This window comes from Leptosomus discolor, chromosome Z, assembly GCF_034619465.1.
Source record: "Leptosomus discolor isolate bLepDis1 chromosome Z, bLepDis1.hap2, whole genome shotgun sequence".
NCBI classification, from domain to species: Eukaryota; Metazoa; Chordata; class Aves; order Leptosomiformes; family Leptosomidae; genus Leptosomus; species Leptosomus discolor.
The window spans coordinates 49,766,653-49,779,647 of NC_141419.1; the positions used below are offsets into that span (position 1 = coordinate 49,766,653).

The 12,995-nt window shown below is 41.9% G+C and overlaps 1 protein-coding gene across 1 annotated transcript in view; it reads left to right on the forward strand.

Moving 5' to 3' along the window:
* The window catches only part of NRG1 (neuregulin 1), a 181,778-nt gene that overhangs the window by 19,858 nt on the left and 148,925 nt on the right, over window positions 1–12,995 (forward strand). The window contains exon 2 of the mRNA XM_086479316.1: window positions 11,847–12,024. Coding sequence (XP_086335442.1) covers window positions 11,847–12,024 — 178 coding nt within the window. The remainder of the gene's footprint in view (window positions 1–11,846; window positions 12,025–12,995) is intronic.

Consider the following 12,995-nt stretch of genomic DNA (forward strand, 5'->3'; position numbering starts at 1 on the left):
CTGGCTCTGCAAGAAATAGATAAGCAATCTGCTGGGCTGCTACAGTGACCAGCATGTGGGAACCTTCTTGCTTTTCCTCACCTGGGCTTTTTTCTGGGGAGTTGTCTCAGTGTACTTCCACTGAGATTTCAATTCTGTTGGCACAGTGAGGAATGTGTAGATTGTTGCCTCCCTTGCATGTCAGCTGTCCAAACCAGAACAGAGTGGTTTGAGCTCTAATGGGACACTGTGGTGGAAACAGCTTTGCTGCAGATTGGCTTGCAGTCATTCTATTAGTGCTCTTCAGTAATTTCTCAGCAGCAGAAAAGCACAATTTATGCTGGATATTATGTGTATACAGTCCAGGGGATTCATGATTGAAGTCTCTGTCCTGGCTGGGAATTAAAGGCAAAGGAAGAGTTTGCTATTGCAGAAATAACAACGAACTGAAACTTTTACTAGAAATTATGTGGAACAGATAGATCACAGGAAGTGATACACAAAAATCTCCAGCTCAGTAGTAGCAAAATGAAGATGTTGTTCAACAAGGCTATTATCCTTGAGAATGAAACAAAAAGGAGACTAGGAAATGGATAGGACATTGGTCTGATTAGTCCTTTTGTGCAGAGCTTTATAATCTCATTGATGTCTTTCTGCCTTGAATGATGAATGCATATTAACATGTATGAGTGTTAACACACAAAGTCACTGTCATTAAAGTCAGGTTTCTTAAATCAATTCAATTGAAGCAGAGAGAGCATTGTCTCTAGAAAGACCTGTTAGGACTAATTTAATCCAGAAGTTTATTGATCAACTTAATTTGTTAAGGAATTGATTTTAATGTGAGTTTAATCATAAATCAGCTTTATATCAGTTTGAGTGTGTTCACACTGAGGCTTTGCATTGGTTTAAATAAGATTGATTTATGCTTTACTTAGAAACCAGCAAATTTGTATCTAGGTAAGGTTTATACTTTATTTTCTCCCCTTAGGAAGAACTGTGGCACATTCCTCCATCTTCTGAGGTGAAAGTCTATCTGTATCGACTCAATGACAAAGCATTTTATTTCACAGGGCCTGAATTTTACATTAGTACTGTGCTGGGCCTTCAGTTCTCAACATATAGCAAAGAAAGCCATGGATACTTGCACACTTGATGTAATCAATTTTCAGGCTGTTATTTTATCCAAAACTGTGACACACGGAAAGCATTTGTAAGTTTACAAGAAGAAGTGGGGGAAGGGAGGTTTACTTAATTTATCATCTTTATGCTTTTTACTGGCAGCCTGTTCAGAATTTATGTGGAGTTTATTGTCCAACTCCTTTTTAGCTAAACTTTACAATATAGTCTCTGTTCTGTTAATGGAGAGTCTAGATTGGGGCACAAGATGTGGTAAATTGCACGTATTACTTACTACACTTTATAAATTTGAGTGGCTTTAGGTCTGCCTGTGGCTTTTACATGAAGAATATCGCTTTCCTACAATAAAAGCTGTAATTCCTCACTGACGATGGATACTGGTGGCCATGATAACAAGGGTTAGATGAATAGAATGTTAAATAATTGCTGTTTAATGCATATTATAGTCTTTTTCACATAGTCATAGATTTTAAGGCCATTGAGAGATTTTGACAAAAGGTCACATAAACTCCTGGCAGGATGGGCCTGTTTGTTATGGACTAGGAGCTCCAGGCTGGAGTTGATGGCCTGGAGATCTATTTCACTGTTTTCTCTGTTTGTGTGATGATCCCATTCCTGTGTGGCCCACTGCTTAAATTCACACAGGTTTCTGATTCCACCACTTTGAGTTGATCTGGAACATAATTTTAGAAAGCCTTGTAATTTTTCCTGTATAATTTTTGAACTTTTGCCTACAGTCCAGAAACCATTTCAGAGTTGCATAAAATGTTCCTGTCCCTCCTCCAGTGATTGCTGGACCGTGGCATGTTTCTGTACGCTTTACTGATCATGTAGTTATGGATTTTTTGGAGATTGACCTTTAAAAGGATGTCTAATCCTGTATAATAATTTAACCAGGGGAGATGCTTCTAATTAGATCTTTTTGTGAGCTGTTCCTGATTGCAGGTATTCAGCAATATTTATTCTTAAGAATTGTGTTTAATTTTTCACTTAAGGTAAGTGAAGGTAATCTGTGCAGATTTTCAGACAGGTGTGACATAAATGTTTCCTTTTCACTGCAGTTTCCTCTTCTGTTTTTCCATAGCTGCAGAGTCTAAATGTGGCATTAAGTATATGTTGGAAGTATATTATACTGAAAGGTGCACAATGTGATCCTCTTTCTATACTGCGGAAGGCCATAACGTTAAGTGCCATGTTTAGATTTTTGCTGAGCTGGGTTTGAAATAGTGATTTGTGTATAATGCCCAGGTGTATCCAGATCCTCAGTTTCTGAAATGAGTCAAGTGGCTTTCGGTCTCGTTGGCTAAACTGTTTGCGCATCTTCTGGGGAAAAAATGCTAACAGGTATTTCCAAGTGACAGCCACCTCAGTCAACTGAAGGGGCCAGGACTAGTGCTGTGTCGCTGAGGAAAGGCACATCCTTTTGCTATGGGAGTGGCACCATTCTAACACTGCCAGACCATGTTGATTTTCCTCTTAGCATGTAGGTATGAAAGCAGTTGTCTTCCAAATTGACTTAGGAGTGGAGGCATAGCATGCATTACCAGCAATAGCTCTGACACTTTCTACCTGGTAGAGATTTCAGCAGGCAGGGTCAGGGGATTGCTCTTTCAGATGCAGCTGAGATGGGGCTGGCACATGCTCTGCTCCATCTGTGATCAGCACCAGAAGAAAATGACTAAGAAAAACTTTAAAGGCGACTCTAGTTAAGTCTGGGTGGCGACGGACCCCACTTTGGGGTTGCAGTGGAAGGGCTGCCCTTGCCTTCCACAGGTTTCCTCTGTGCAGTCTTTGAGCATGCGGATGTTTTTGTAGGCCTACATCCTTCCAAAGCCTGTGCTGAACACCCACATAAATCCCAGAAAGAGACTATTGCTAGGAGAGCTGACCACAAAGGATTTAAAGGAGAGGAGGGGAAGGAAAGTGGCGAATGACGAGCCAAAACCCATAGTGGTAAGTTTGACTTGTGCATTAGCAAATCAATGTCTCGAAAGTTTCAAAGTTCTTCACACTGCTGTAAATACTTTATGCATCCTGTAATGCAATGGTGCTCCAATAATCTTGTTTTCTCCAAATTAATTTCTGCGTTTTGATTTTGTTTGTTTGTTCATGTTAAACAAGCCATCGGACAGGTTTCAGTTCAGGTTTTCCACCTTCCCACCCCAAAATTTCAACATGGATGAGTAGTTCTTTATGGGGAGGAACTTTAGCAGACAAATGAACTGCCAATTTTACCTGGGGATGCCCAGAAGCTTTCTCATCTACTTTTTGAAAAGTGGTGGCCTCTATGTGAACTGTGTGAGAGGGAGAGTGTTTGGGACTTTTGGGGAGGCAGTTGTTATGGTAGATCTCTTTTGGGTCTTTCTGTGTACTCACTAATTATTCTTTCCAGTGGTTATATCCCCAAACTCAGATTACTGAGGTGTCCTTGGTGGTGGCAGTGACTCTAGCTCTGCAAACTCAGGCAGGTTGAGGTGGTTAGCAGGCACCTGTTGAGGTACCCTGCATCCCACAGACTGGGAATTGCCTTCTGACCGCCATTTCCACTGAATTTCACCTGTCATGGCACTTGCTGTTCCCTGTGTTGGATCATTTGTTAATAAGATGTCCATATGGGCAGCAGGTCCTTCTGGTTTTCTTGTTCATCATGGAGAATTGTGTTAATACTGGGGAAATTTATGTGAATCGTGTGACTACAGTGTTGTCTGCTGTTATTTAAATTCTGCATCCTGCACTAATGTGCAGACTTACTTTTGTACATACATGACTGAGCTCTCATTGGGAGTAGGGACAATTTGGCATGCTAGATTAGGACGATCTCTGACCAGACACCTAGAAGTGTGCTGGCAATATTGCTGAACGTGTGTTGTTATTCTTTCTCTTAAGGCTTCTACAGCCTTAAGAGGATGAGGAAGAATTTGAGGACTATGAAGACCTGCCATGGATAGATCCACACTGGGCAATTTATTGTCTGATGCATGGCACACTTTTGTGTTTGAAGTGGAACTATTGCAGAATCAGAAAATGCTACAAAGCCAAGAAAACAGTGTAGGCCAGGAGAAAAAATGGACCCCTCTATGATTAGGATCAACGGAAAGCAATCACTCTTGTGCTTTGTACATGAGCATCTCAGCTTTGTGGGAACAGTGTGAAGGGAAAAAGTATGATGGAGAAATGCTGAGAGGATGGAGAAGCATCTGAGACCAGAAGAGGTGGAAACAAATTATAAAATATAAGATAGTGCATAGGATTTGAAAAGCTTACAGGATTCAACACACAACAGAAGTCTCTGTGTTTTCTGATGATGGCAAATACAGGAGTGGGCCAGAGGATACAAAATGTGACAGGCAGAAGAGGAGATGGCTGCAGTACTTTTGAGCCCTCAGATTGAAAGGCTGAATCTCTAAGGAAGCTGTAAAAAAAAAAAAGTCAGTTTTACCAAAAAGAGAAAGTGAGTTACACAGGAGCTGGATTTTCATTAGTCATGCAGAGGAATAACTTCTGAAATTATACCAAAGGAGAATATCATTGTGTTGCACATCTTTCCTTCCTTACCTTTTTTTCTCAATTCGTTTTTATTCTTCCGAACATGATCTTAGGGCACACCAATGTGGCTACACGTGTACCACAGCTGAGACCCGAAAGTTTGTTTTGTGTGCCTCTCAGCCCAGTGATCTCATGAACCTTCCAAGGCTGGCCATAAGGTGTAGTCTGAGACCCAACCAAGTTAACAGTGCAGTCATAACCTTTGCTTTTAGGTGGTTCTCTCAGCTGCACTAGTCTGTGTTTGGTGACTTACTTTTTTCAAGCAAAGAGAGGTTAGGGATGAAAATACTTAGGCTGGAGGGCAAAGAAGAGAAAGAGACATATGTATGATGGAACAAGCTGCACTTCCTCCCCTGACTTCAAGGCATACAACTTGAGACAGACTTTTTTAATGCCCAGTCCTGAAATTCAGATCCTAAATGAGAAGTTACTTCATGTAAAAAACCCCACTGAGTACTTGCAAGGCCCCTTGAAGTCCAGAAGATTTATGCCTGCATAGCATTTCTGTGCATTGGATTGCTTTAATTTTAGTGCTCAAATAAAGGTTTTGGAGTCTACCTTTATGCACTTAGGTATGTGAAATATTTTTATATTGATTTTCTATTGACTTTTTGAGCAGTTATTCCTGAATCATTTATATGATATCAACTATATTTATTTTACGCTGTCCTCACATTTTCAGTCTGTATGGTCCGGTTTTTGTATTGACAATGCCTAACAGGATCATCAAAGTTTATCAGGGATGTAACCGCTTGGAGTCAGCTGAAGCATTGTGAACCAGAGGAGAGAGTATTTAATGCAATCAGGCAGCATGTTCCTGCAGACACAATCATCAGTAAATAAATTAAGTGTTGACCTTTAAATTGTAATCTTTGAGTTAGACACTTGCTTACACCCAGCTTTTGTTGTGAAACCTACATTTTGCTACTTTTGAACACAGTTCCCTGTCTCTGAGGAGGTCTAAACTCAGAAACTGATATCTTGAGTGACTGCAGGAGGCTGGACACCCTGGCATTATCTTGTTACGCTGAATAAATGGGCGCTCTCAGGCTTTCTCTCATGGACATGATACTTCTAGACATGACAGTTTGTCACTACCATCCTTTTTCTGGCTCAGTGGAGAAGCTTTTTACTTGCAGAGTGGAGGGGGGAGTAGTGAGACTCTCCATTTGCACAGACTTCTTGAAAATCCTGGCTTCCCAAGGTTATGTTATGAGTTGGGCCATGATACTCTCATTGGAAGGGCTTACTGGGTTTCTGACAGGGAGAACAAAAAGAGAATTAATGCAAGCTCAGAGAGCAGCTTCATCTCTAGGGGTAAATATCCATGAACACTGGCGTGACATGTCATATGCTTGAAAGCATCGCACCCTGAATAAAGAAATACTTTAGGTGGAGATATATGAGTTTGTTTGGTGCACCATTACTTTGAAAGGACCGAGTGAGATGTCGGCACCATCATACCCAAGCCTGCCATGCTCACTGAGTTTAAATGCAAATGCCCCATACCATGAAATGAGCAGTTCCTGGTGAGGGTAATCAGAGTTGTAGCTGACTTTGTGATTAGCTTTTGGGAGTAGTTACTCTGATTCATAGTGGCATTTGCTGGTTCCTTGCTGGTCCAGTGTTCAAAGAACATGGCTATATCCCTCCCTATTGCTCTTTCTCGTCTTCTGACCATGTTGCTAGCCGTTCCTGTGGCATTCCCCTTTCTTTTGGCCTTTTCTGCAAAAATTTCCTTTTAACATTACTAGGAAGAATGAGGTTCTGTGGATCTTGGCTTTATGTGTAGTGCTTAAGACAAATGTCAGGATTGCATTTTTCCTTTTGCTCTTCTACACAGACGTAAGTATTCAAATTATACCAAGACTCCGAAGCTGAAATGTATCTGGCAGTGTTTTCAAAAGAGTTCAGAACTGAGGAATTCCCATTTAAGTAGCTGAATTATATGTTTGGTTTTCCAATCTCTCATGTTCAGTTACTCTGGTATTTTGGAGAGCTGGTTGTGTGGGATTATTTCCTATCGTTACCTGCAGTGGTTTATTGTGTATGTAATCTGCACTGAAACTCAACATGTTGGAAGGAAATAACCAGATTTTGAAAGGTGTTCAGAATCCAAATGTTGCCTGGGAGAATAATAGGAAGATTAAAACCAACAGAAAACAACAGAACTTTTTGGGGAGGTTTTTTTGTTGGTTTTTTTTGGTTTGGGTTTTTTTTTTCAGTTATCTAAGCAGAAGCAGTATACATTTTAAAGTGTAGCTTTATACCAAAGGCTTTAGAAAATCTGGCCTGCTGGTGATAAACCTGAGCTTGATTACAATATCATATGCCAGGGGAGAAGGCTTGTGGAAATAATATCATTTGTCTTGCATTACTGCCCTGCCTTGAGCATTATGCTACAAAAAAGCAAGTCTGGGGCCAAGGCAATGGATGTTATTCTTGTGGCTTCCATTACCACTCACTAAGCTGTTGGTCACAGTTTTGCACAGCAAACTGTGCACATGTGCCTACTGGCAAGCATGCCTAATATATTCCTGTTCTCAGACTCTTGAAAGGCTTTGTGCCTTCCTAGGAAAAGAAAAGAAAGGGAAAACAACCACTCATGGAATTTCAGCTGAAAGTGTGTAGTTGTGTGATAATATTTTGCAGGTTTCCTGTTTAATTTGTTCAATGTGTTGAGCTTGCATGCAGATTAACGATACAATCAAACACTGAGGGTGAGGAGATTGCTGTGCTTTGCCCAACTCACCAAAGTCCAGAGAAAAGTCGTTATCTCCAGTCACACATTATCAGTGAGTGTTTCACAGAGAGAATATGGAAATGTATGTTCCTTGTCTGCGGGAGCTGCGTGAGGACACTGACACGATCAATGTGATCTAACAAGTGAACCTTTATTTCTGTGTTTCCAGTGCAATTTATAACCCTCGACCACACCCAATAAATACTGATTGGCTTCATCGCAAATAACAGCCCATAGTCCAACCCGATTGGCCACATTGCGAGTCATGTTCAAGTCACGTTCACAGATGTTCACACCCATCTTCTTCAAGAAATTAAAACTGCGTCATTAATGGCGGCTGTCTCTTCTCCTGCACCTGTAAGATGTTCATGCCCCTTGCACCGGAAGTTGTTTATGCTTTCAGCAGTTCCGGTACGTCCCAGCTCGGATTCTCTGGAAAGGCTGGATTGTTCACATGTCCCTTATTTCATAAATGTCCTCCCACACTTGTCTGCAATGATATTATGCAGGCCAGCAGATACACATTTCTGAAACAATTGCTAACAAAATGACAGATACTCTAGCCATCTTAATAAGCAGAGATCTAACACCTTGCATGCTTTTGCCTGTTAAATCCTTCCAAGTGTGGGATTTTCACTGACAGGAGTGCTCTGCTGCTTTGTGGGGGCTTGTAACAGCATGACAGACCTCTCTTGCTGTTATCGCCTGTGTTGCTTCCTTAGAAAGTGTGTCAAACCAGGGGAGGTCTGTAGGTCACAGAGAGAGGTCCTGACCAGGGAGCATGAAAAGCCTGGGGTTAAGCATGGGTGCCTTTCTGTGTGTCTAATTGACTCTTAAAATGTGAGGCCCTCCTGGGTTTCTGCCCAGGGAATACAGATAAAGTGAATCCCACTGCACCTTTCATTTAAGCAGCACCACTTTCAGGATGCTTCCATGCTTAGTTGTTGCTGTTTCTCTTTGGGATTTGTCTGTGCTCTTTGCTACCTGGCCCTTGTCATTCTGTGATGGATGGCATCTGTAAGGGCTCTGCTGCTGCCATACTGGAGCTGCTTGCAGCAGTGCTGCCCAAACTGACCCACAGAAAATGCTGTAAGGCTCCCTTCCATCTTCGCAATACGTTTTGGCTGAGCCATCCTGTCCCAGATGGCACCTCTGCCTCCATCCACGCATAGCAGATGCACAGAGTGTTTTCCATGCTCGCCCAGAGCGGTGGGCAGAAGCCTTGCTGGTGGCAGGAGTGGTGCTGCGTGACAGGCACAGCAAGGAGCGGTGGAAAGAGGCCAAACTGGCAGGAGATGCTGTGGGGACAAAGGGGGAAGGGGTAGAGAGCCGAGGGGAGGGAGGCATCAGGGGGAGCAATGTCTAGTTATCATTATAAGCATTTTTGCATCCTTTAAAAGCATTTTTAGCCCTCAGACAAGGTCCTGTCTTACCAACGCCAGAGAAATTGGCACGGAGTGATGCAAGTCAGCTACCTCTTGGAACAGTGGAAGCTGTAGCTGATCTCAATCCAAGCACACGATGCTATAGTTTTATCAGCACGAGCTTTCTCCTATGCCTGGCAGGTCTGATTAACTTTTGCAAAACTGCAGCTGAAAGGAAACAAACATAGTGTAAATGAAAAGGGAAAAGAAAAAAAAAAAAAAAGAAGAAACAATCTCTTTTCTGTGATGTCTGTGAACAGCTTTTACTGCTTTCCCTGGAGAGCCTGCATGCTTGAACAGCGAGTTACTGTGAATTAGTGAGGGTCACTGCCATTGATTGAATCCTCTTTTATGTTTCCTGGTAACTCCTGAGTTATGGCAAGAGTTGAGCATATTAATTTAACACTTTTTTTTTTCATTGACAGTTCTGATGGAAGAAAAAATCTGCAAGTCATTTTCATCAGAGAACATTGAATTAAAATAAAATTCAGGAACAAAATGGCATCTCCCTCTTCTTCCCAGTTTCACACTGCTATGTTGACAGGAAAATCAATAACCAGTTGAAGTTTTAAGCTCAAAAATTTTGATCCTTGCAATTGTGGTTATTCTCTTATTTTATGCAAGATATGGGCTAGGACTGTAATAAGTGAAATATGGTAAAATAAGGAATATTGCCTTTTTATTTCACACTTCTGCAGCTCCGTTTCTTACATAGTGACAAAATAATATAACCTTAACTCTAATGCCAGAATGAAACTATAAGCACAAACCTCAGTAATAAGGCTGTTAATTAATGCTAATTATTTGTGTTGGAAAATTTGAAGATCAGCATTTATCAAAAAATCTTTCTCTCTTTTGAGTAAATGCCTGAATATTTACATGCATGCTTATGTAAATGTATGTATATATACAAATACACATACACACTCATAAAAGTATATACATTTAAACATACTCTTTTCAGAATGGTGTGTGGGCATTTGTTTTTCAGAAAGCAAAAATTGTTTTGGTAGCATTTTGGGAATGCACTGGAATTTCCAAAATTATCCTTGGAGAGGGGGGTGGAAAATGGAAACACATATGAGAAGATATTATGGGGGAGATTTCTTTCCAGGCATGAAATCCTGGGCCTTACCTGACCCATCCTAGTGCCACCCTGACACATGTGCCTACCTTGTTTGTAAAACCTCTGTGGACACCCCTCCAGAGAATGTCTCCCTCTCAGACATTTTACTGATGTTTAGTCTAAGACTTCCTGCCAGGGACTTGTTTTCCACATCAGCAGAGATGCATGGAAAAAGTTGTCACCTTCCTCTTAATCAGTTTTATTATTGAAGGCTGCTCTGTCCCCATCCTGTCTTCTGCTGGTGGCCTAGCAGGTGCCACCTCATTTGCTCGTTCGCTGCAGACCGCATTTTCCCAAGCACCATTGTTTATGCTGCTCTGCTTTAGGCTCAGTTTCCCTGGGCTTTCCTGATTTCCCTGGGTTCTCCTGGAATCAGGAAAGTTGCCTTATGTGTGGGACAGGCCATGCTGCTGTCTGCAACAGGCAACTGCTTATTGATCATGTGTGTATCCAGGTCTTTATAAACCTCTTGTAATTATGGCCGTGATGATGCTGCTTGGTTTTTGTTTGATTGGAATAATAATAAGGGCAATTGATGTCAGCAAGTCTCCACAAACACACAAGCCACAGATATCAGAGTGTAGTCAAGTGTGTCCCGTTTGTTAAAACACTTTCTTATGCAGGACCATATTGGAGACCCATTGGTGTCCTGATGAAAGCTCCTAATCTGCATGTTATGGAGAATCACTTGGCCTTGCTGGCCATTTGTTTACTTGCACAACATTGCAGCTGTTCAAGAAACGAAACACACTGCAGCTAGAGGTACTGCATGGGAATATGGGCTCCCCAGAGGTACAGACCAACAACAGGGTGCAGCTGAGCCAGGGTGGACTCACAAGCTTTCACCAGCCAGCTGACCAGCTGTAGCTCCCCATATCAGCCCTGCTCAGTTATGTAGGCCCCAGAGGAAGTAAGATTAAACTAGGTGTTTTACCTCGATACTGGAGCATGACAGAGGCTGATTTACAGCTAACCCACAGGGTCAAATGAAGGGTAGTGGCTCACAGAGGGACTGCATCTTCTTCTGAAGCCTGTGCTCAAAGATCAGTACTGGTTGTCGAATATTAGAGGTCTTTAACTTAGAAAGCCCTAAATGGTTTGAGATTTACAAGAAACACTATTGCTACAACCCAGTAGAAATTGAGATGCATCAGCTGAAGCCCTTCAGTGTGTGGGAGCTGTTGGCTGAGCCTTTTCAATGCAGTGTCCCCTCCTGGGTACAAAATACCCTTAATTGATATTGATTCTCTTGATGGGCTTCCAAGCAGTTGTCTCTTGCCTCAGGGAAAGGATATGGCCAAGCTGAGGTTTGAGGTAGGTGTATAATGAGGGTTATCATGTTTGACTGAAGCAAAAGGCTTTCCCTCAGATTAGGGAAGCTGTTGAGCTTGTATTTATGCTTTTAGCTCCCTGTCACATCAGTTTCACCTGGAACCTTTGGATAGTCCCTGACTCATAGCATTTGAAATAAATAAAGCAGCAAGACACCCTCCCTTTCCCTTTCTTCATTACCTACCAAGACTGCCTGCTGCAGTGTGCTGTCTTGTGTCTAGGTGCACAGTTGATCAATTAAGTGTTGTTAGTGCTTCATACCATATTCAGAAGCAGCACTTCAGTTCTCGCTGAGGTTGTGTATGGCTTGCAGGTTGTAAGATCTGCGTAGCAGGACTCCAAAGGGCCAAACTAGGCTGTCATTAAATGTGCTCTTGTGCTTTAAGGATGATGCATGTAACGCGCAAATGATCCTTATTTTTCAGGGTTTGGTGTAGAGGCATTGCTAATCTGGCTGGGGTTTTGCTTTCTGTGGCTTGCCTAGCTCAACTTGAGTTAGCTCTGTTTTCCCTTCTGAGAATGGCCTAATCACCAGCGCATTCTTTTGTTTCCTCAGCGGTGCCTCCCAAATTGAAGGAAATGAAAAATCAAGAGGCTGCTGTGGGTCAGAAGCTAGTGCTAAGGTGCGAAACCACTTCAGAGTACCCTGCGCTCAGATTCAAATGGTTAAAGAATGGGAAGGAAATAACAAAAAAAAACAGACCGGAAAATATCAAGATCCCAAAAAAACAAAAGTAAGTACAGAGACATATCTCATAAGTGGGGCTGGGAGGGATGGGGAGAGCTGTTCACAAGAACACAAGCATTGAGGTTGTCAATTGCAGTATCACAAAGCTAAAAGCTGTGAGTTTAGGTGGAAGAAAATGTAAGGAAACAGACACTGATGTTATTTTTCTTGAACGTATTCATAAAGTGGTAGTATGGTATAAATATTTCATAAATAATTCTCCCTTTTCAGTATCTATTTATTTTCTGATAGCCAAAGGCTATTTTTAACAAATAAACCTTGGAAACAGGCCACTATTAAACTACTGATAAGAACACAGGTACCTTATGTTTATTGTCTAAAATCCAAGAACATTTAAAATTATCAAAGCCATGTAGATTTGGAAATATTTTTGAGATTTGCTTTGCAAGCAGTCTAGTCCTTAAGAAGGACTGAATGCAGTCTGCATTAGCTTCAAATGCCTTATGCAAGCTTGCAGTAGTCCTTTACCAGAGGCATTCCTGCACGTGCAGAACAAGACACAGGTCTAGCAGATGTCAGATTGAGTAGCAAAGCCTGCAAATCCTCCTGTCTGGGGGAAGTGTCCCCTACATGTGACTGGTGACCAGTGCCAAAAGGTGGACTGCTGCCTTGTTTCTGCGGGGAAGGAGAAGAAGCCACACAATGCATTTTCTGCATTGAGACAGGAGAAGGCTTTTGCTGTTTGATGTCTACCTTGTTGTTTAGGTTAAAAAGTTTCGATTGTGACCACTCGTCCATCAAAGGAAGCCTTAAAAATCTGTTTGAACCCAACCCTTCAACTCTCACTTCTCCTCTTAGTAGGCAGGGCTGTTATCTGCTGCACTGGACCATGCCTTCCCTTTTTACAAACTCAGAGAATTTGGGGTAAGCTCTGCAAGAGATCTTTCCTTCCTGGTTGTCAAGTGCCCCCACAGTTTTTGTCAGGTCTCATCTCATTAGGCAAAACAACAGCCAAAG